Here is a 24,670-nt window from a genome sequence, read left to right on the forward strand (position 1 = left end):
TTAGCCACGTACTTTTGCAAAGCACAATGGAATGGATGGAAATCTTGGTGAAAGGTTTTCATCGTTCATCTGAAAGCGTAGGCTATCGCTACGAAATTAATTAGCCACGTACTTTTGCAAAGCACAATGGAATGGATGGAAATCTTGGTGAAAGGTTTTCATCGTTAATCTGAAAGCGTAGGCTATCGCTACCAAATTAATTAGCCACGTACTTTTGCAAAGCACAATGGAATGGATGGAAATCTTGGTGAAAGGTTTTCATCGTTCATCTGAAAGCGTAGGCTATCGCTACCAAATTAATTAGCCACGTACTTTTGCAAAGCACAATGGAATGGATGGAAATCTTGGTGAAAGGTTTTCATCGTTAATCTGAAAGCGTAGGCTATCGCTACCAAATTAATTAGCCACGTACCTTTGCAAAGCACAATGGAATGGATGGAAATTTTGGTGAAAGGTTTTCATCGTTCATCTGAAAGCGTAGGCTATCGCTACGAAATTAATTAGCCACGTACTTTTGCAAAGCACAATGGAATGGATGGAAATCTTGGTGAAAGGTTTTCATCGTTCATCTGAAAGCGTAGGCTATCGCTACGAAATTAATTAGCCACGTACTTTTGCAAAGCACAATGGAATGGATGGAAATCTTGGTGAAAGGTTTTCATCGTTAATCTGAAAGCGTAGGCTATCGCTACCAAATTAATTAGCCACGTACCTTTGCAAAGCACAATGGAATGGATGGAAATTTTGGTGAAAGGTTTTCATCGTTCATCTGAAAGCGTAGGCTATCGCTACCAAATTAATTAGCCACGTACTTTTGCAAAGCACAATGGAATGGATGGAAATCTTGGTGAAAGGTTTTCATCGTTAATCTGAAAGCGTAGGCTATCGCTACCAAATTAATTAGCCACGTACTTTTGCAAAGCACAATGGAATGGATGGAAATCTTGGTGAAAGGTTTTCATCGTTCATCTGAAAGCGTAGGCTATCGCTACCAAATTAATTAGCCACGTACCTTTGCAAAGCACAATGGAATGGATGGAAATTTTGGTGAAAGGTTTTCATCGTTCATCTGAAAGCGTAGGCTATCGCTACCAAATTAATTAGCCACGTACCTTTGCAAAGCACAATGGAATGGATGGAAATCTTGGTGAAAGGTTTTCATCGTTAATCTGAAAGCGTAGGCTATCGCTACGAAATTAATTAGCCACGTACCTTTGCAAAGCACAATGGAATGGATGGAAATCTTGGTGAAAGGTTTTCATCGTTCATCTGAAAGCGTAGGCTATCGCTACGAAATTAATTAGCCACGTACCTTTGCAAAGCACAATGGAATGGATGGAAATCTTGGTGAAAGGTTTTCATCGTTATCCAACTGAGTCACCTTAGCAACCACGCCCCAGTTTAGCGCATCATTTTGAATTTTTTTCCCCAACGGTTCTTCAACCGTCACCAGCCTTGGAAATAAGACAGGTTTACCGGTCCAAAACCAGACGCGCCGAGCGAGGCGCCGCGTTCACCATCTAGCGGATTTTAGAAGAACAAATTGGCGGGAAAATGACCGCGTCTTTAAATGAAGCCATAGGCTTGTTGTGTAGTTAGTTGTAGGAATTATTACTGAAATTCCCCAGAAGGGTGAAATTTTACCCGTTTTCGAAGTTCTAGAATTCATTGCGTTAAAAGAAATGAATAGATTAACGCGCTTAAAGAGAAAAAGTAACTTTTTAGACTATCTTATCTAATCCCAACACCCAAATTAAATGTACAGGTACAGTACAGTTAAGCTCAAAAATGTGTCTGTCTGGAAGCACTTGCGAAAAGTTGCGAGTTAATTTAATTAACTTACAATATATACATATTTATTTAATTCGATCACTTACATAGATGGTAATATCATAAACTTGCTTAGTTTCAGAAGTTTCCCTGATACACTCTCCAGTGACTACGGTATTAATTTCGTTTGGTTTACAAATATCTCTTTACGTTAAAAATATGGTCATTTTTATTATACTTTAGACTTTTCGACGAGTAGAATCCCTAAAATAATTTTGTAATTCTAATGCTAAAAATGCGACGTATTTTATAATTTTAGCGCTCCCCATTTATAAATCTACCATTCGCGAATTTCCCGCCAAGAGTTTTCAATTCTGTCCGCTAGAGGCGCTGCGTGTTAGTTTACCTCTCAATCCTCGGCGCGTAATGGAGTAATTTTTTAATTCAAAATCCGAGCCTAACCGGTCCCAAGGACTACTTTAATAATTTTAACTTTAATACATTGGGTAAGGGGCACTGGTCCCTGGGACTAGTTTAATTATTCAAAACTTCGGGGGTCACCAGTCCCGAGGACCAGTTTTGAAAAAAAACTTTATTTCCAAGGCTGACTGTCAGCCGTCGCCGAGCATAGCCCACTCTATCACGCGCTCCCGATAGCGCGAGCAAGGGTGCGAGCAGCTCCTCGTCGGGAGCGCGTGATATAGTAGGCTGTGCGCCGAGTCACTGATTTCTATTTTTTTTTTTTATGTGAATGACGTCACTCTTTTGGATCTTTGATAAAACAACAAAACATTTGTTTAAAATAAAACTTGATTTAATTGCTTAAAAATACTTGAAATAAAATTTTATGAAAAATTAAGGCAAATCCACCTTATTCCCTTTCGCCGGAAGTTAGGCTTAGCTCGGGATTCATGGGGGTGAGTAACGGGAAGAAATTGGTCTGTCGTCTGCTACAAAAGCCAAAAATATGTACTGTAGCGGACGACAGACCAATTTCTTCCCGTTACTCACCCCCATGAATCCCGAGCTAAGCCTAACTTCCGGCGAAAGGGAATAAGGTGGATTAAATATATTTTTCGACAAATATTAAAATTAAATACACAAAACACTCGCGCAGTGCACTGTGGAGGCACGAACACTGGAGGTGGAAGGTAGCTTGGGTTGGCGTCGCGCCGTTCCTTGCGCTTTAGCGGCCTCGGAAATCAAATTCAAAACCATGCATTTTTGTTTATGTCGAGATTGGTTATCATGGAACAAACGATAATAATTTTCGATATTAAGTCTAAAGGTGCATTTTCATTGCCGCTTTAGCGTGAAAAACTAGAGCAATAACTACAGGAGTGCAAGTTACTTTCATCATTAATGTTATTGCTCTTAAAACGTACAATCCTGTAGTTATTGCTATATTTTTTCACGCTAAAGCGCCAATGAAAATGAGCCTTAATTGCAATTGAACACTATTACCGCGTAAATACCGTTGCAAGATATGTAGTCCCCTGTTTACTGAGAGCTAGTCATGGAGTGACATTATTATGGAAAATATCTTACAAATTTATGTTAAACTAACACGTTATAAAGTATAGCTTACCGCATACTCATGGAACATATCTTATAACCAATTAACTCTAGGTTTGCAGCATAAAAACTGACTGGGGACGAAAGTTATTCAATGATTGTCAGTTTGTGTAAAAACAACCATTAAATAAAGTTTGGCCCCAGCCCTTATTTTTCTCTCCTTTTTCTTCTTCTTCTTTCTCCAACGTCTTAGCATATATCTCTCTGCAAGAGAAAAGATATTTAGTCAAACTACTTAGAATCATTGTAAATCGTACAATTAATATCGTACAATATTTGGATGGCTGGGGCTCATTTTTGATGAATCGCTACTACTTTCTTCATTTTCTTGAGCTAAAAAAAACTTTTTTTTTTTGGGTTTTTTTTTTTTAATTATTTTTTTGGGTTTTTTTTTTTTTTAATTATTTTTTTGGGTTTTTTTTTTTATTGGGTAAAATCCCTCATTAGTACCCCCTAACTAAAGTGCTTACATTGGCCACAAATAAATGGACCGTTTCAGCTTAATCCCAAAAATAAATTATAATAAAAATGGAAAATAAGATAAAACTGTTATCCAATACAGTTGAACCTAAAATAAAATAAAAATTATAATAATGAGTGTCATTGCCGGAATCGATTTAAAAAGTACATACCCATTAAACAAGCCTGGCTTGTAAAAATATATCTACAGGAGCTCTGCAAAACGGGCAGCAACCCTGAGGGGAATACCAAATCCTATCCGCGCATTCTTGGCAAAATGCGAGATGGCCGCATGGAACTATCAGCCATCCTACTTCATTGGTTTGGCAAATGGCGCAAATCCCTAGGAATGTTTCTCGTTCCTGCTGTGGTACTTCTGGCGCTGGTGCTGGCGCAGGCTCTACCAGATCTGGAAGCTCATCCAGTCCAAGAACCCTTTGTTGTTCTGGTGGTACTGCGGGTTCTGCGGGTACTTGGGGTTCTGCTGGTACTGGGGGTTCTACGGGTACTTGGGGTCCTGCACGTACTGGGGGTTCTACGGGTACTTGGGGTCCTGCACGTACTGGGCCTAGTTGGACGTCGGGTAGCTCCTCATCATCGTCATCTACAAGTATTCTAATTACTAAGAATTTATTTCACGGGAATAAATAAACCTTGAAGTATACCTATCTCAAGTAATATTACTCTAGCTCTTTCTCTCCTTCTTTCCCTAGCTCTGGCGCTGGTCCTCGCCTGTTTCATCATGAATTGAACCCTATCATAATTCCAGTTTGCGTTTGGATACCTTTTAAATGTTTACATGAGTGTTGAAAAACACAATAAGGTTAACTGTGACGTAATGTTCTATAAGGTTTCCAGCTATACAAGCAGTTTCTTAAGGGCCTTACCTTCCACTGTTTTTCTCTTCGTCAAATATAGCTCTCAACCGCAAGGGAAATTCAATTGCATCCGAAGACCTCATTTTCAATTTAGAATAGAGCCTCAAGTTGTCCAGCTTTCTCAAACTCGGGATGTGATTGTGGTTGGCGGTAACAATGAAACGCCGATCGTTCCCACGTCCGATTAATTTGCCTTTGGCTAGGCAACCTGAAATATATTTCATACATTTTAGATACGTTACCTGACCACCACCTCTGTTCTTCAAATATCCATAATCCTGGTAGATGTAAACGCGGGATCCTCTCAGTCCATCAACTTCCTCCATAGCGCTTGAAATCAAGTAATACTTCTAGCTAACAAGTCTAAAGCAATACTGATGTGGATCGTCGCCAAAGCGGAGCTTTTATGCGTTGTCGATATAGAGTTGTTCAGCTAACAGGTGAAGCTAAGATATAGTGTAGGAGCTTACTCTCTTTACTTTGTCATAACTCACTACACGAGGGAGGCTAGCCAACTCGCACTGCCTCTAGCGGCGATTCTCGGCGCGAGGCCTAACACCTTGTGTGGAGAGCTCGTCCCCTTGTGTGTTGGCTTCCCCCATGGCAATAATGGATTGGTCTATTCCTTGTATCTTCTTCAATATTTTAGATAAACACGTGTTTATAATTTGTCATATTCACCATGCTCTTATCGAGTAAACACCCTCTCCCCAATGTTCTGTTAAGTATTTATTGAATAGCAACCAAACCGAATGCGTATGGAATTCAAGCAAAAATAGCAGTTATGGTAAAGATAAATCGCCAAAAATATCATTTGGAAATGAGAAATAAATGTAGGCTCAAGACAAATTTGGAAAAGGTGGCATGTTACTGAAACTAACGAAACTCAACCTTACTGTATATATAATTAATTTTTTTAGATGTCTATCTGTTTCTTCATTAAATTATATGTGGGCTCTTATCTGAAGGTTTTCTTGTCGTTGTCCACAAAGACAGTTTTAATTACTACCAGTTAGGTTTTAAAGTTAAAGTTCACTCATATATTTTTGGGCCTCTAAGGGTCAATAGTTTCATAAACCTAATGGTGTGGTTGAAATCCAATTATTAACGATATTTTTAATTTTATAATTAAAAATACAGGGTGTTTGTGAAAAGTCCATCAACAATGAAAGAGAATATTTATTGGGCCATTTTGAGTCGAAAATGTTCTATGACATTTTGCCGTCCGAGCCACTGTTTTCAAGTTATGATTGGAGTAATTTACGGATGACCCCTTAAATTTAATTAAGAAATTGAAAGACAGCGCTAATTTAATGAAGGGGTCATCCCTAAATATTCAAATCATAACTCGAAAACCGTGGTTCGGACGGCAAAATGTCATAGAACATTTTCGACTCAAAATGGCCCAATAAATACGCCCTTTCATTATTGATGGACTTTTCACAAACACCCTGTATATCTGATACATCATCCTGTGCCCCTTTCTCTAAACTTCACTGTATTGATCGATCAGTCACGCCAAATGATTGGTTGCTAGAGGTATAGGCTTACAAGCCAATGAGACTCATACGGGAGAAAGAAGCAGAAGGTTTGGTCGGGTGACAGCCCCGAAGGTGTGTTTTCCTTTGAATAGAATGAAAATAAATTGTTGAAATGCCAAGCTGCACCATAAAAGACTGTGAAAAAGTTAGCTCGAGGTGTAGAGTAAGTTTTTTACGGTTCCCGATCATATTAAGTACCCTGACATTGCATCAAAACGTATAAACAGTCACCTTAACTGCATAGTAAAAGCTTGTTCTAGGTATTTTAGCAAAGGTTCATTGGCTTGACACTATACAACCAGGGATACATGGATTAAAAAAAAAAAAAAAAATCCATGTATTCCTGATACAACCTCAATCTTGAAAGAACTTCGAAGATATTTAAGGTAAGGTATGGCTTTGAAATGGATTTTTTCAATAGATCGAGGGGAGGAACACAGTGAATTTTCCTCTCTTCGCCATTGAAAAGAGCCATTTCTAAGACAAGTTCTTTCGAGATTGAGGTTGGCACAGCGTTCAGCTATTGATAAAAGTGTATTTGCATCTCTTCGCTATTGAAAAGAGCCTTTTGAAAGACAAGTTAAGATTGTGATTGTATAGAGTTAAGCTATTGGTAAAAGTTCATAACCTCTCAACCCCCCCCCCCCCAACAAAAATGTGGGCTTGGTTCAGAGAGAAATCCTTATAAAGGGAGGGTGAAGAGAAAAATGAATTTTTTATCTATTTTCGTACTAATTATAAAACTGAATTAACCTAAATGCGCAGAACGTGAATTATTTCCCTGTGACGTTATAAATTCAAAGAAATCCGGCATAGGATTTTGTTAATCTAGGTTCAAATTCTATTTATAAATTTAAAGATGAACCTATAAATATCGCTCAATGTAGCGCGTGATATGGGAAATTTCGTTCACGGGAAGGCAGGGACTTCGTTACGCAATTGTTTAAAATTATCAATTAAATTTGAACCTATTTTGATTTATAAAATCAATCGCAGGGTTTCCTTAGAACAACATGCAATCTATGAAATTTTAGAAATCACTAGATTTTCCTTTTCACTCTCCCTTTAACTGAAATTGATCCGCCCACAATTTGTCCCATACGGACGAGATCAAGAAAAAAATATATGCAACTGAAGAAATTCCGTTTAATTCCCCGAAATTTTTGGTTCTTGGGAGAGCGTTATTTTTACCAGGAATATCGGACTGAAACAATATTCTTGGGTTGTGTGGCGATAAATGCAAACTCAAGTTAAAATTGACAGGTTATTTATTATTGAGAGAAAAACTTGTCCTTTTGGGACAATGGGACTACAACTTGTACCTGCTTTAGCAGGAGGGCCCTTATGGGGTTGACATGAATTAAGGTGTTGCTAACGCAACGACAATTTCTTAAAGGGATAGTGAAATAGAAAACAAGTTATTTTTAATCGATTAAGCGTGTTAAAATATGCATAAAATCGTTGAGATAACTCACCAAAACATTATCGTTAATTTACAATTAATTTTCAAAGTTGTGATTTTAGCTCGCTAAGCCTAACGCGATTTTTAAAGAAATTTCGAGCATGTAGATTTTTTTTTCACCTCGAAGATTCGCGCGCCAATCAGGAGCCACAGAAAATCACGCGGCTCTTTCATTTCTCCTTCTGGATTGGCGCGCGAAACTTCGAGTTAAAAAAAGAAATCTCCATGCTCGAAATTTCTTTAAAAATCGCGTTAGGCTTAGCGAGCTAAAATCACAACTTTGAAAATTAATTGTAAATTAACGAAAATTTTTTGGTGAGTTATCTCAACGATTTTATGCATATTTTAACACGCTTAACCGATTAAAAATAACTTGTTTTTCTATTTCACTATCCCTTTAACTGAGGAGAAACGCTCTCAGTTTTCGCTAGCTTGGGAGGTTATTCACCATGATTCACGTGAATCATGGAAAAGTTTCCAGCGCGTGTGGGGTCCAAGAGCGCCTCAACTCCGGTACATTTTACCAAAAAGGTTTCTTTACAAAAAAGGGATTGAAAACACGTTTCGATTTACTATACGTAAAACCATAAGTCTATAATAAAGCCAATGACTTAAAACCTTTTTGGTGGTATTGAATATTCAATGTTAACTTAAATTTAACTTTTAACTAGAAAATATATAAGAACTAAATAATATATATAAACCCAAAAAAAAAAAAATTTAGGTAGCACGTTCTCAATATTCTACAGTAACACTGGGAATTCATGATATTTGCGAATTGCGTTTTTCATAACTCTTTGTTGAAGACATTATCAGGGCTGACACTCAGGGTTGGCCTCAATTTTAGTTGAAATAGTAACCAATCACTTTGGAAATAGTAACTAAAAGGGTGCCATGAAATTTTCATATTCAAATTCCCTGCCCTATTTCTACTATTTAACTTGACGTTTTTAGGCAAAAACTTGCCAATGGAAACAGTTTGGTTGAATTTTAAAAATTTTGGGGAGCGAGTCAGGGTTCGTAAAAAATTTTCGGAATGAAAATCCCTGACTTTTCCAGGTTTTCCCTGACTTTTTTAAGATGAATAAACACACTTGGAGCGAGCGAAGCTGATATTTTTATCATCACTTTCGATTTCCCTGACATTTTTTGGGCCCATTCCATTTCCAATTTCTATGACTTTTCGAGGTTTTCCAGGTGGTTTACGAACCCTGCGAGCGAAGCGAGCTTGACGATTTTCTTTTTATTTTCTGATTAACTAAACATATTAACTTAAATGGTCTTTCCTTATACAATTATATAAACATTCTGAGCGAGCGAAACGAGCTCCGCGATTTTGGTCAAAAATTCAATTCAAATTCCCTGATATTTTGAAAATAGTAACTTTTAGTAACCATATTTCATAAATAGTAACTTTTAGTAACTCATTTTCGCTCATTTTAAAAATAGTAACTTTTAGTCAAAAAAGTGACTCAGTATCAGCCCTGCATTATATGCTCGAGTAGTGCCGCTCACTTCCCCAACGCACATGCTTATACAGTGGAGCTATAGAGAAGAATTCCCAGTGTTATGTATATTGTTTCATGATGAGGTTGGTTAAAATAGGGGAAACTTCGAATGGAAATAAAGCGGAAAGATAAGCCGGTGAATATTGTCGAATAATGTCCGTTTCCTGCATAAAAATCAATAGCGGAAAATCTATAAAATGGGAAATAATAAAGCGTATACGACCGAGATATTAAAAATTAAAACAATATTAAATGTTTTGCGAAATAAGGGTCTCCTATAGAGTACTTTCGGCTGTATAGATGGCAACGTCATACCCTTCTATCCCTTACCCTATTCTCCTCCCCCTCCCGAAGGCAAATAGTACCCACTTGCCTGCAAAGGGAGGAACAAACAGTCTCTTCCCCCCTTCACCGAAATTACTCTATAGAGCTATGTCAGAAGCCTTAGTGTGACGTCACCCACGTTATTTGCCCATAGAAGCGAAGCGGTACCAAACATGGCCGCCCACTGCCAAGGCTAAGCCCGTGACGTTTTACCGAGGCATTGACGTCACAACTGAGATAGCTCTATATTTATTGCTCTTTGGGAGTGCTATGCGACAGGTAAATTTAATTCGACATTGGTGTTCTGAGGCCCACACTGTTGAAAATACGCACCGTAAAGGGAAATACGCGAAGTTCCTTCCCCCCTTTCAATCCGACAAACTCCATAAATAGCCCCAGATTCCCCTAAATGTGAAACGGTTTTCAGTATACGGCAAGGATCATCCGTTACAGTAACTATCTCAATGTTAGTAGTGACTAGTGAGGTACAGGCTAGATAGAATCAATATTCAGTATACGGTTTAATTAGATTTTCAATCAACGTTCACGGGTATTTTTTTGTTTTGGATCGCATTGCATTGGGTATTAATTTTGGTAAGCTGAAATTTTACAATTATTGGTGAGGGTTTAGGTATTATTTGATGGTTTAGGAGGTGTTCCATTGGCACCCCTAGAGGACTACACATGAATTTTACCTTGCCAAAGGCAGGCCTAATGCACTAGTGACGAGCCTTTGCCCAGCTTAGCTAATTGTGCAGCAGGGAAGTAAATTTCAAGGGGCACCAACGGAGCCGCCCTAGGCTTTAAGTCCAATTGCGCTCTTAGTTCTTTAATCTCAAAGTTTGCATCTAACATAACGCAGGTAACCTGAGCACCTTAAGAAAAAATATTTTAATTAGGTATAGGTTAAGTGTGAAATATAGGCATTATGGGTTCAATGGGGTCCCTGTTGTTTTACTTCTCCAAAAACGTGCATTGCTTTATCATTTCTTACTATGTTGCCTGTTTTAGCAATTTCTTAAAATTAAATAACCTCGCTTAGCTAGCCCTTATGGGCGTAATTTGATTATAATGTTCCCAACCTTAGCGGTACCCCAACGCTTGAATGTGGAGGGAGAGGTTTAAAACCTCGGCATTGGTCGAGTCGCATGCATGCTATAGGACTATTTTGGGAGTGGGTTTATGAAGTCGCGGCCCACTCTAGCACTCAATCTCGGAGGTAAGCATATACGGGATTTACGAGAGGCTACCTTTAGGGCGCTGCCATAGCTAGTCGGTACAAGCCGGCGTGCCTTTGTTAGTGGCTCACATTCCGAGTCGGTACACGCGCCTCTGTAGCTTTGACAGAAGAACTCTCCGAAAAGAGGGAGGTTACCTCGTAAATCCCGTATAACCCCGTTCAATACCCTATTTACGAGGTTACATCCCATTTTCAGGCTACAGAGGCGTGTCCGATCATAGAGAAAGTACCTACTCTTTGGTCCGATGACGGGATTAACTGATTGAAATTCAAAGGAGTCCATAATTAACACTAAGATCTATGGGAGGCAGTTAGCTTTTAGGCCATACCGTATATTTTTTGTCCTATTGATCCAAATGACCTGCAATTTTAATGAGAGGTGTATTTCAATATTCTATTGAACTATAAAGGTTCCAAAGTTTTAGAGTGGTCCAATTTATAATTTTCAAACCAGTTTAGTACAATAGAACAGATACACCGCTCTTTAAAATTTCAGGTCATTTGGATCAATTGGACAAAGGATATACGGTATGGCCTAAAAGCTAACTGCATCCCCTAGAACTTTATGTTAATTTTTGACATCCTTTGCATTTCCCCCCAACATCCATGTCGCGCTTATAATTGATAGTTTTCACACGTGGAGGATTATACCATCTACACCAGGAGGTAAGGCCACCTAGAGGACAAAAATGCAAGCTATTTTGTCCTCCAGAAAGCCTCAACTCCCTGTTGTATTATTGTATATGTTATAATCCTCCACGTGTGAAAACTATCTGTACTGTTAAGTTAGTATTGTTTTCAATACGAATTAGTTAGACGTATTTATAGTTTGAAAACTTAGTTTGTTAAGACATTAATAACCTCGTAATAACAGAAGTGTATATTACTTCTCTTCGAGAGAAGTCTGCCACAAAGCGGGGTAATTGTAACATATGATTCTTCCCAACATCGGAATATTTGGAGGAAGGTTACAAACCGAATCACATACGAGATAAATAGTTCCCTCATCATTACCCTATTAGCGCTTAACTATTTGCCATCGCGCTATAGGTTTTTGTCCCACGTTACGACAAGGTTTGTGGGTTGATTGCTGAGGACATGTACCAAACATTTAAAGACTTTACCCCGCACGGTGTCATGCCCATCTGAAGTTTGATGAGCAGGAAAGCAAACATAAAGGGCGAGCCTGGGAAGAATCATGTTACATAACTAAAGTATTATATTAATAATAATAATAATAATGGTTTTATTAACGGGTGAAGAAAGACAAGGGCTTATTGTGTCCCGAATCAGGTACAGAAAATAAAATAAAAAAGAAATAAATATTAAATGATACAGCGTGTCATCCTTCTTCTATTATCCCCTTCTGGTAATAATAAATTTATTTATTATTATTGAAATGGATGGGTAAAAATCAATGATCATAGGCTTGCGTTATGTGGGTAATTAAGTTTAAAAATTACCAACATTAGTTTTATATTTTTCCGATTAGCGGAAAATTTATAACACTAGCATTTAGAAATTACTTCTCAGTTTCTCAAAACAAAAAAAAAAAAAAAAGCTTATTCGAGGCATCACTTTATCGTTACAACTATAGTTTGAATTGTATTAAATTTAATTAACTATAAAAAAATCTGGAGCGTGGGGAGCGAGCTCCGCAATTTTGGGACTTTACTTCACACCATAAATGCAAAAAAGGCAAGAAAATTAATATAAAGGTTTTAATTTCAGACTTTTCCCTGACCTTTTCGCCCCATTTTCAATTTCCCTGAAATTTTGGGACTTGTAAGAACTCTGGATTCAAGGAGGTATAAACAAAATATAATTTTAGAGTTGTTTGTTCTTTATGCGCGCATTTCACTATACTACATGGATTATTTATATATATGCGTGTTGGCTTAGCTGCCTTAGCATATGGGAATTTCTAAACTTCGGTCTCCATGGCGGCCTTGCCCCTGTGTGTTGGTTTCTCTGTGTGCACTTTCTTAATTCCAACGAAACAAAATTCTTCAATTTTACATGCATTTATTCACATTTTCTCAAATATTTAGATCACTTCTCAGAGACTAAATTGAATTTTGGATTTGAAAAAGTTGTTAAGACGCCTGTCAAGGTAATGAGTAACGTTTTCTAGCGTTCTGTTAGCTTCTAATTATGCTAAATTTTTCGTCTCGTAAGATTAGATATGGAAGTTCTGGTGGGTCTAAGAGACAAAACCGAAGTTTATGTACAGGACGGGTACGGGTTCTGTATTGACAACAGAAAACCGGACGGTACACGATATTTAAGGTGTTACAACAAAAAAATAAACGAATGCCCAGTTAGGGCTGTTTTGAATGTGAATGCGCCAGCCTTAATCGTCAGACAGGAACACGAGCACAATCATGAACCACCTGGAGACTACATGAGAAGGATGCGATTCTACAAGGACTTGAGAAGAAGAGCACGTGACAGCCCGTATAACTCATCTCTGAAGGCTATCTTCGACGAGGAGCGTGCCCGGTAATTAAATATTTTAAACTTAATATTTGACTAGTTAAATTAATTTGATTAGCACTTCGATAACGTCATAAATTTTCGTGATGCGACGCCTGGTGAGGCTTAGGACAGGAAAAGGCATACTTATGGAACATATAAACTTATGGTTATAGTCTTTAATGTTATTTTCGACGTTATTAATTGAATTTGCTTGCGAAATCTGGTTTAATTGTGCTTCATATGTGGGCTTCTATGGGAGAGAACCGGTTTTTTAGCCCTAATTTCGCTTCTACTGGATCAAATATCTTGAAATTTTAATGAGACGTGTATTAAACGGTTTGTTATTATCCTGTAAAGTTTCAATTTTATAGCTTTAATAGTTTTTTTATAAAAAATGTTTTCCAATGTAATAGTGACAGGTTTAGAGCTAGTACTTGGAATATCTTCAGATCTAATGGTCCGAATGACCTGAAATTTTAATATGAGGTGTATTATGATCTGTTCTATTATACTAAAAAGGTTTTAAAATTTTATTTTTTTAATATAAAGCTAATTTTTGAAATTTATTAATATATAAAACATTTTCCATTATAAAATTTTAAAACCTTATTAGTATAATAGAATAGGTCATAATACACCTCATTGTAAAATTTCAGGTCTTTCAGACCATTAGATCCGAAGATATTTTAAGCACTAGCTCTAAACCCATCACTATGACTTTGGAAAACATTTTTTATAAAAAAAACTATTAAAGCTATAAAATTGAAACTTTACTGGATAATAACAAACTGTTTAATACACGTCTCATTAAAATTTCAAGATATTTGATCCAGTAGAAGCGAAATTAGGGCCAAAAAACAGGTTCTCTCCCATAGAAGCCCATGTTAAAAATGTCGCCTTTGAAATTTTACCTCTACATTCTTCGATCCTATGTGATACGCGAGTTTACATTGAAAAAATTTTCTTTGAACGGGCTTCTATAGCGCGTGGAGCAAGCGTGATCGAGTGGCCTATGAGTAGGCTAACTAGGGTTAACGGGTCGGAGCAATTTTTAGCTCGTCTTTAACAGTAGTTCTCCAAGTCACCACTATGGGTTGATGAATAAGGCGATCAATTCCATTAGAAAGACTACGTTAAGTGTAATTATTTTGAGGTAAAGTCACAGTTCGTGGGGTATTCGAGATACGTAAATTTAAGGCATATACAAGTATAATCATAAATAATTAGCTTCACTTATGGGTCTGGAATGGGTTTATTCTGGCACAATCAAAAGCAGGCTGAGGATTTTGACAAATACGTAACTTAAAACAGATAATTTTTCATAATCTTCAGTCCTCTTTTATGTTGCGCCGGTTTTCAGTTAATAGAGTAGTAAAAGTTTAATGAATTATTCCATTTTACAGCCATGGTATTGAGGGCGAAGCATACCCTATGCATAAGGGCATGATGAACAGAGCCAGAGCAGCAAGATTTCCAACAGGACCTTTACCTGAGACTCCCAGGGACTTGGCTGAATTCTTGGAAGGAGAACGAGGGGTTCCATTTAGAAACGATTTGACGGGCAATCAATTTTTTAAAGTTTTCTTACCTATATTTAACTCTATTGTTTTTGTTTCATTTTTCATGTCTCAACGACCTTTGGTGGAGAATGCAATGGACGCAATTTTCGTAGATGGGACGTTTAAGGTCCCTCAAATGTTTGCTCAACTCGTGACGATTCACTTTGCCTCGCTCAACCCGGATGGTAATGCCCGGAGCCACGTAAGTTTCTATTTAGAATACTTGCAGTTAATACAACGCTTTAGGAGAAGCATCTTCGCACCAGCGAATGCTTCCACCCTTTCTAAGCTATTGTTAATTTCATCGACCATCTGATACAATTCTTTCTTGAGATGAATGATTTCAACTTTGAAATGAACAAAAATGTATCGCATTTCATTTCTGTTAGGTTTTTGGTTGGATTTATGCATTGATGACCAGCAAAGCAGAAGCCGCATATGATGAGCTTTTTGGATACATACAGCGAGAATATCCATTGCTCAACCCGCGTCATATTATGACTGATTTTGAAATGGGACTTCAAAATTGTCTTGGACGACATTTCCCAGGTGCTCGTCTTGGCGGATGCTGGTTTCATTTCTCACAGGTGAGCGCCTTGGTTTAGTTTTCTAATTGGAATTTTAGTGTTCCGTTTTATAAAGATTCTTGTGAACTGCTTCTGAAAGAAACGTTTTGTATACTGTCTCGGAACTCTTTTCATAAAACCTATGTTGCTTTACATTTTGTAATAAATACGCTATCTCATTAACAGGCCATCTTCCGAAGGGTGAAAACAGCTCCTCTAGTGGCTCTCTACAATTATAACCCTGTTTTACGAGACCCTTATCAACAACAAAGAGCTGATCAAGCAAGAGGGGTAATAAAAATGATCATGGCACTTCCGCTGTTGCCGGAACATCAAATTCAAGTTGGTTTGAACCACGTTGCAGCAAAAATCAACCAGCAACATTTGGTTTGTATTTCTTGCATTGGCAGTTATTTTCCATTCGCCTTCGACTGTTTAAACTACAGGTGGTGACTAATTTGGTAGTAATCAGCCGGGGGTACACATAGCGCGTGCCGCGAGTGTTTCGTTGGCAGGAAGCGTTGCTTCAATTTAACAGTGAAATCTGAATCTATTGATTTTTAAAACCATTTATATTCGAATTCATTGCAGTTAAATCATCCAGAGATCCAAGCTCTTCATACCTTAATACGTTACGTCCAGGATTATTGGATTAATATTGTAGGAATCGGGAGATTGTCTGTCCATGGGCTGGAAAGAAGGACAAACAACGATGTGGAAGCGTTTCATTCCCAGCTTAACAAAATATTTTCCACTAATCAACCAAATATTTGGGCTTATTTAGGTTTGTATATTTTACGGAAACGGAAACACGCATAGATCCCTTGTTTCAGTTTCTAAAAAGGATTATTTTCAGAAAACTTAATACTAGTGGAAAATAGCCATAAAAGCGACTATGTTAATGCTGTGGACTTTGGGCGTAGAATAAGACAATATCCTAGCAAGATATATGCAACTAATAACAGGTAAGCAATAATTATTTGATATCTTAAACATTTAGGTGAAAACTCAGAAAGCACTAGGTTCTAAAAATGCACATTTTTAGAAATATTCTACAAGCAACGAGAGAACTGGACGGACAACGGATAACTGTGGAACAATTTTTAAGCAGGGCAAAGCATTTTGTTAATCCCCGCGTTAATGAAGCCCGAAATGAAAATCCTGCCCCGCATGACGTTCACCCTCCTCATGCCCTTCAGGTCCTGCATGTTGCGCCCCCTCCGCATGCCCTTCAGGCCCCGAATGCCGATCAGGTCCTGCATGTTGCGCCCCCTCCGCATGCCCTTCAGGCCCCGAATGCCGATCAGGTCCTGCATGTTGCGCCCCCTCCGCATGCCCTTCAGGCCCCGAATGCCGATCAGGTCCTGCATGTTGTGCCCCCTCCGCATGTCCTTCAGGCCCCGAATGCCGATCAGGTCCTGCATGTTGCGCCACCTCCGAATGCCAATCAGGTCCTGCATGTTGCGCCCCCTCCGCATGTCCTTCAGGCCCCGAATGCCGATCAGGTCCTGCATGTTGAGCTCCCTCCGCACGCCCTTCAGGCCCCGAATGCCAATCAGGTCCTGCATGTTGCGCCACCTCCGCATGTCGTCCCCCCTCTGCATGCCGATCAGGCCCTACATGTTGCGCCCCCTCCGCATGTTGTCCCCCCTCTACATGCCGTTCCCCGTCCGCCCAATGCTCAGGTCCCGGAAGATGATCAAGCCAGAAGATTGGTGTGGCTACGAGTGGTCGTCAATGGAAGGAGAATTATCGCACGTGTCTTAAGACAAGGACCAAATCAATAGCTAACTTAATTAGAAAAAACAAACAACGGTCCATTTATTTGTGGCCGAAGTTATTATTATTATTATTATTAGTTTATTAGCGCTCGTTGTGTGTACATTTTTGTTTTCTTTTTCAATAATTCACTGTCCTACGCCACATAAGCTGAGATGCTTGTTCGTGGCAGGGCTTATTACAAAATAAATAATTAAAGACTTTGTGGAGCATACATTGTTATGTTACTGATTATACATATTTTCAATTCCTATTTCTATGGGAGAGATTCGGAAAACATTTTAAGATTTTAACATAAGGTTTAGTTGTGATAATCCTTTAGTAATTAGCCATATTTTAATTAGGTTTTTGAAAACATTATAATCCTCAATATGTTTAGTGTCTGTATTTAATAGGTTAAATAATTTAGGGCCTAAGTGCAAGGCGTATCTTTGACCTATAGTTTTATATGTTCGTTCACTAAAAAGATTACCTTCTGAGATAAACCGCGTATTATAATTAAGTTGAGGGATTAGTCTTCTTTTGTTTTTAAAGGTATACAGTAAAATATTTTTTGCATATAATTGTTTTACAGAGAAGATTTTAAATTCATTATACAATAGTTGTCTTGGGTTTAAGTTATCCTTTTTTAAGCATATAGGGTACGTATGATTTTCCTCTGTATTACTTACAAGGGATCGATTAAGTTATCGTAGGCACCTCCCCATCCCAATAATCCTTAAGAAATAACCGATTGAATCAGGGCATAGTATATGGTTCTTATCCAAGTTATATCTAAAAAATTCCGAACAGCACAGAACTTCCTAAAACTCATCCTTAACTTGTTCTTAACATTATTTATTTGATAATTCCATTTTAAGTTAGAGTCAAGTGTAATTCCTAAGTACTTAATCTTATCCGTTTTCTCTAGCTTAAAACATTTCCTATTACATGGCTGTGATACCTTGCAAACGTTATCTGAGTGAATTATTAAATTATCAATGAGTATAGGCGTGGAGGAAAAACACATGAATTTCTTTTTCTCAATGTTCAGTGTTAGGATGTCTAGGTCTAACTGAGATGTTACTTTATTAATGTCTTCTTGGGCTTTGAGGAATGCCTCGTCCCAATCGGGACCTTCAACTAGCTAGCAGGGTGGTATCATCTGCGAAGGATATTATTTTTCCATCGATTGCAAGGTTACATAAATCATTTATGTATATAAGGAATAAGATGGGACCAAGTACAGTTCCCTGTGGTACACCAAATCGTATAGGTAACGGGCTACTCTGTACATCTCCAATTTTAACTACTGCTTTTCTATCTAACAAATAACTCTCAAACAATTCTAAAGCAACACCTCTGATTCCTGCTCTCTCTAATTTATCTAACAAAATGGGGTGCGAGACGGTGTCAAAGGCCTTTTTTATGTCCAAGAATATCCCAATTAATCTTTTGTTTTTGCCTACCGCACCGTATATTAGCTCAGTAGCCTCAACAACAGCGTCAGCTGTACTTAGATTTTTCATAAAGCCATACTGATTTTCTGATAAATAATTCGACTGTTCTAAAAACTGGGATAGTTGGTTTTTTATAATCTTTTCGAAATTTTTGAGATGTTACTGAGTAATGATATGGGTCTGTAGTTTTGTAAATCAGTTTTTTTCCTGATTTGTGTATTGGTATGATTATGGCCCTTTTAAAGATATCTGGAAACACCCCTGTGCCTAATGATAGGGTTTTTTTTTTTTTTTTTTTTTTTTTTTCCCCTTTCCATTAGTGCGTTAGCTGGAGGGCTTTATGCACCAGGTAGAGTGATAGGAAGAGATGATCGGTAACCTCTAAGGGAGTGGTCGAGCATGAGGAGGCGATAGCCTTCCGTATGTGATTAATCAGGGGAAGATATGAGGTTTACTTGGGAGGTGACGGAAGGGAAGTTGGGGTCAAGTCACCTCCGGCGGACACGGGGAGGTCAGTTCCTGTAGGGTAGAAGGTCTGACAGTGTCGTATTCCCTCAAACTTTGTCACCCAGAAGCTTGGTTCACATGAGTGCGCCACACTCCCGACTCTAATGATAGGTTTATAATATGTGCCAGTGGTTTAATGATAAACTTGCTGACAGCATCCCACAGCCTTGGAGTTTTTTTAATGAATTAATTACATTAACGATATCGAAAGGGGTCACTGGGATAAAAAATACACTTCGTGGATTTTTGGTATACTGCGTTATCGTCGCTGTTCGGCTAGCTTAGATCCTATTTGACTAAAATAGTTATTGAACGAATTAGCCACCTCTTTTGGTAAGCACTTATTTATTTATTTATTTATTATTACATCTAAGCACTCTAGTTTGGGGAAAGTGTGAGGCTGTTTGGGATTAATGCTCCGTCTATCGTAATTTCCGATATATGGGCCAATTCGAAAATTTCATGGGGTAAGCCAACAAAAAGGAGCCAGGTTGGGGTTAATTTGACTGTCGTTCTGATACAAAATTGCTTTCTATAGGATCATTGGTTTTAGAATTATTAAAATGTTTCACTGCAAAGCGTCCCGGGCACGAATGGGGATGTAACGTCTTTAGTAACCTTTAAAAATGCAAATCCATTCACGTACTCTCTCAAAAGTAATTAATGTAATGATAAAATGTTTTCAGGGAATGGAATCTAAGACCATTAAACACAGATGGACTAGAATGATAAGCTAAAAACCCTATCTTTAAACTTCAGTGCGTATCGTCGCCCCTAGTGGGAGAGTCCCGAAACTTTTCAAAGCATAGATCATGTCACCTTTATTATGTCGTCTGTTCTGTTGAATTTTTATGATGGCACGGTTAGGTTTTTCCTCTCCGCGTTTTCGCCTTTTATGTTGGTTTTCATATAAGTAACTTAACGATTAGTTTGGGTATTTAAGATGCCAAGCAAAAGGTGTGCTTTCGGAGTTTGTAAAAATGACCAACGTTATTCTGATAAATCCCATATGAAATGTATTAATTTCTACAAAATACCAAACCCCAAATATCAACTTTCTAAAAGTGTACCTAACATAGACTTTCGAGCTTTAACGGGCCTAATGTCGTCTGCTATTTCACGCGCCTGTTTGTTTGATTGGAAATAGTTTCAATATTGGTCGCGACGTGGCGCTAGAGAGACGCTTCCCACAGGGAACCACCCGCCATATCTCCATTCCAGTCCATCTGTGTTTAATGGTCTTAGATGGAATTGTGGTCGAAAAGCCGAGATAAGTAAATTTTTGAAATTGATAACCAGTAAAATAAGTTATTTCAACAGAAAATGGTAATGGAACGTTGTTTTTTCTTAAGTATGCCTTTAAGTTTCAATTAAAAAGAAAAATTAATATCTGATCCTTCAGTCAAGTGATAACCTCAGTCTTATCGATACTTTTCAGGTCTTGATTCTAATAAAGACATTTTTGATTAATTTAATAATGAATTCAGTTCATCTACAGCCACAGACTAAATCGATAACTGCCTAAAGAGCTAAGCCTAGCAATAGCAGACACCTAATTTTTGTAATCCCGATCTCCAAAGGTCTCAGATGGCGCGTCAGATAGAATCCCATCAACCGTTGCACGACCTTTCTCAGAAGAGAATGGGGAACAAATGCATCAATGTTTCAACCCCCATCGACGGGGCCAATGTATTTGGTTAATTATCTATTCTTTGATAACTTCGGTTCATTTACTTCTGATGTGGCTAAAAAGTGATTGAAAACGTTCGCAGGGAGAGATTATTTTCACTGGTGAAAACGCCGCGTAGTCAAGCGTCAAAAAACGTCGTACTTAAAATATATGCAAACCAGTGCGTAGAGCTCGGCGTTTTCTATCTATTATCGACAAATTAGTGGATAAGCGATTATTTATTAAGAAAGTTGTGGATATTATATGACTTATTAAGTTCTATGGATAATTTTTAAGTGCGGATAAAGATATAATGACGTGGATAATGGATTGAGCTTTACCAGTGCGGAAGAACGTTTTCACCATGTAGGTGGCGCCACGATTTGCGCGCAAACACAGGTATTTAAAAAAGGAGAGAGAAGAGCATGAAGTTGAAAAAATCAAGACCTTTGCTTTAATTTATTGCCTGAAGTACAGATATATTTAAATTTTCACTTTCGAAGACAAATTTATAAAATATCAATTATTTGATAAATTTCTAATTTTAGTTACTTCAGTAAAAATAAAATATGAGCATCATTTTAAAAAAAGTAAGCATTTGCAATTTAGTTTCTCTTAAAAATTTACAATTAGGTTGAGAAATTTCCCTATAAAGAGAAAAAAATGGGCAAAAATCGTTAAGAGCTGATAAAATAGAAACCGTATGAAACATTAACAAAACGTATACGGCAATTGTAAAGATTTCGAAAGTATTGAAAGTAATCGTGTTGTATAGCTCTCACAGATCACGAACAATCAAATTTTTTAGATAATTTCAACACTAACCTCACAGTGAAAAAGCCTTTGTTATTTTCCGCTTCGCGATATTTCCAATTTTAAAATGTGAAAATGTAAACTCATCAAGCTAAATTTTTTCAGATATCAGATCATTTGAATCTCCCAAAAGTAAATACTAGTCGATAATAAAACCTAGTATCCCTTTAGAACTGCTATTGAGTGCAAAATATTTGGATGATAGTGTTGAGAAATATTTTGGGTAAACGAAATTTTGGTGAAATAACTAAGATCAGACTTTTTTCAAATAATTCATGTTTTATAATCAAGTCTTCAAAAGTGAAAATTTGAATATCTGTACTACAGGCAATTAATGTTCTACACTTACCTTTTAGACTTTCCCGTCTTTGTTTACAATGACAGTTTTTATAAATATCTGCTTTAAATTAAAATTGTTCAAACCATAGGAGAGAAAGTCTTAGGGCGTTGACGGTCCGTCGCTAATCTAGCTTAATTACCAGCAGTAAGTAATCTAGCTTAATTACCAGCAGTCGTTAATCTAGCTTAATTACCAGCAGTCCGTAATCTAGCTTAATTACCAATAGTCGGTAGTCTAGTTTAATTACCATCAGTCGGTAATCTAGCTTAATTACCAGCAGTCGTTAATCTAGCTTAAATACCAGCAGTCGGTAATCTAGCTTAATTACCAATAGTCGGTAGTCTAGTTTAATTACCATCAGTCGGTAATCTAGCTTAATTACCAATAGTCGGTAGTCTAGTTTAATTACCATCAGTCGGTAATCTAGCTTAATTACCAGCAGTCGGTAATCTAGCTTAATTGCCAGGAGTCGGTAATCTAGCTTAATTGCCAGGAGTCGGTAATCTAGCTTAATTACCAGCAGTCGGTAATCTAGCTTAATTTCCAGGAGTCGGTAATCTAGCTTAATTGCCAGGAGTCGGTAATCTAGATTAATTGCCAGGAGTCGGTAATCTAGATTAATTGCCAGGAGTCGGTAATCTAGATTAATTGCCAGGAGTCGGTAATCTCGATTAATTGCCAGAAGTCGGTAATCTAGCTTAATTACCAGCAGTCGGTAATCTAGCTTAATTACCAGCAGTCGGTAATCTAGCTTAATTACAAGCAGTCGGTAATCTAGCTTAATTGCCAGCAGTTGGTAGTCTAGCTTAATTACCATTAATCGGTAATCTAGTTTAATTACCATTAATCGGTAATCTAGTTTAAATACCTTTACCGATTGAAATTTAGGGAAATCAAAAATTACCGTTCAGCCGGTAATTTTCGGTAATTTATATTTCCCCGTACTTACAATCCATTACTTTAAACAACGTTTAATTGTGAACACTATCTTGACTGCTTTACACGTATTTGCGGCATTTGCTACCAAGACGGCAGCCGTGGCCTTTCTAATCTGATCTCTTACTAAAAATTTATTAAAAGACTAATTTCTAGTGCAACTTTGTAAGTACTGGCTAGCGAATAGTGCCTATTGAGTCATTTTGGAAGTAAACAAAGAAATAATTGATCTTTTAAGTGTTAAATGAAGTTTTAAGGCGTAATAAATATTTTACCATTGTAAAATCACGGTAAGATATAAAACGGTAATTTACCCGGTATTAAATCAATGGGAAACGGTACTGTTGATGATCACTTGAAAGAAAAGTAACTACAAATTCTCTACGAGAATTGCAGGAGAGAAGGTACGGTTCATAAGTGGATGAACAGGCAACAAAATGTGAGAGGCCTACGAACCAAACTTGACGCGGTGAGGCTAGATCTACTTAACACTCACAAGGACGGAATCTTTCTGAATCACACTGACTTCGTCCCATCGGATATGACTGTTTTTAGAGCAGACCGACTTCAGACAAGTCACAAAGATAAGAGGGGAGGAGGGAGTCTTATCCTAGTGAAGAAAACTCTAAACGTAAAGAGGCGAACTGACCTGGAACTGAGATCAGAATCCGTTTGGATCAAAGTAGCATCCAATAATAAGAACAAAACACTAATCGGAAACCACTACTTCGCGCCACAAATACCTAAGGAAGAATATATGACCTATTTTGAAGAGTTAAGCAAAATGCTGGAAGATTCGGACAGACATATCTTAATGGTTGGGGACTTTAATGTACCTGGAACAGATTGGAACCTTGGGTCGACAAATCACTGCAATTCAGCGGTAAAGCCCAAAGCGGTAAGCTGTACTTCATTTCCTTCTGAGAACAAATCTCTACCAGTATAATTTCATACGCAATATATCCGGAAAGTCCTAGATCTTGTAATGAGCAATTGTCCAAGCCTCCAACTTCGTGAAAATGATTCACCATTGACGCTAATTGACAGTTATCACCCTCCGTTGCTGATATCGGTTCAATCAAGTGAAGAATATAAGGGGAGCGGTACTGAAAAACGAACTAGTGATTACAATTTCAAAAAAGGAGACTATATCAGCCTTTATACTTACTTGCGGGATCAATCCTGGGCTCAGATACTGTCAACCAAAATACATTGCAATGGCTGTTGCAAATCTGCACGACACTATTCAGTATGGCATGGAACTGTACATACCAAAACAATGTCGCAAACCTTCAAGGTATCCTCACTGGTTCTCACAAGAATTACGAAAAACATTAGGCCGAAAACAATATTTCCACAGAAAATTCAATAGAACAAATAATAAGAAAGACATGGAGAAATTCCAGGAAGCACGGAGACAAGCACAAAGATTGTTACGAATCGACAAGGAAAAATGTGGCTGCTCATTGTAATTGAACTAAAAAACAAACCTCAAAATCTGTGAATAGCAGACTGAAACCTAGGGCTACGTACATCATACGGTTAGCGAGGGAAAACGACGAGACTCTTACCGAACCTGTACAAATTGCAAAATGTTTTAACCGGCACTTTGAGGAAATATGTGGCTCCAAAAGGTCAGAAATTGCTATGGAGGAGAGAAAAACTTTAAATGCAAATATGAGCCGGCACGAGTTACAACCGTTCCTAAAACTTCAATTGACCGAGGAAGACATCGAGGAAGGAATAAAAAAGCTGAAACCTAAAAAAGCCAGTGGTATCGACAATATTCCTGGCTTTGTTGTGAAAGCTTGCGCAGAATCTTTCATA

General features: G+C 37.8%; 2 protein-coding genes across 11 annotated transcripts; one reads left to right on the top strand and one right to left on the bottom strand.

Moving 5' to 3' along the window:
* Positions 1–1,233: 1,233 nt before the first annotated feature.
* LOC149639842 (uncharacterized) lies at positions 1,234–17,353 on the top strand. 6 transcript variants are annotated; one of them, XM_089850774.1, is made up of 10 exons: positions 6,250–6,386; positions 12,489–12,565; positions 12,809–12,870; positions 12,941–13,259; positions 14,639–14,996; positions 15,184–15,381; positions 15,547–15,747; positions 15,952–16,144; positions 16,217–16,325; positions 16,406–17,353. In XM_089850774.1, exons 4-10 carry the CDS (start codon positions 12,943–12,945, stop codon positions 17,145–17,147), a joined length of 2,118 nt encoding a protein of 705 aa, XP_089706900.1. In that variant the 5' UTR covers positions 6,250–6,386; positions 12,489–12,565; positions 12,809–12,870; positions 12,941–12,942; the 3' UTR covers positions 17,148–17,353. The 6 variants fall into 6 exon arrangements, with proteins under 6 accessions (XP_089706905.1, XP_089706900.1, XP_089706901.1 ...); XM_089850777.1 differs by lacking the exon at positions 6,250–6,386 and having other exon boundaries at positions 12,493–12,565; positions 12,941–13,046; positions 13,122–13,259; XM_089850775.1 differs by lacking the exon at positions 6,250–6,386 and having other exon boundaries at positions 12,390–12,870.
* On the bottom strand, positions 3,690–7,845 carry LOC149639843 (uncharacterized). Of its 5 annotated transcripts, XM_089850782.1 has the most exons (6): positions 7,699–7,717; positions 5,177–5,317; positions 4,692–5,115; positions 4,470–4,588; positions 3,978–4,408; positions 3,690–3,913 (listed from the first exon to the last, which is right to left on the bottom strand). In XM_089850782.1, exons 3-5 carry the CDS (start codon positions 5,006–5,008, stop codon positions 3,981–3,983), a joined length of 864 nt encoding a protein of 287 aa, XP_089706908.1. In that variant the 5' UTR covers positions 5,009–5,115; positions 5,177–5,317; positions 7,699–7,717; the 3' UTR covers positions 3,690–3,913; positions 3,978–3,980. The 5 variants fall into 5 exon arrangements, with proteins under 5 accessions (XP_089706908.1, XP_089706910.1, XP_089706906.1 ...); XM_089850784.1 differs by lacking the exon at positions 5,177–5,317 and having other exon boundaries at positions 4,692–4,890; positions 7,699–7,845; XM_089850780.1 differs by lacking the exon at positions 7,699–7,717 and having other exon boundaries at positions 5,177–5,572.
* Positions 17,354–24,670: the final 7,317 nt, after the last annotated feature.

The sequence above is a fragment of the Phalangium opilio genome, unplaced genomic scaffold (genome assembly GCF_054372755.1).
Source record: "Phalangium opilio isolate 3A_F unplaced genomic scaffold, DU_Popi_V2 ptg000094l_1, whole genome shotgun sequence".
Taxonomy (NCBI): domain Eukaryota; kingdom Metazoa; phylum Arthropoda; class Arachnida; order Opiliones; family Phalangiidae; genus Phalangium; species Phalangium opilio.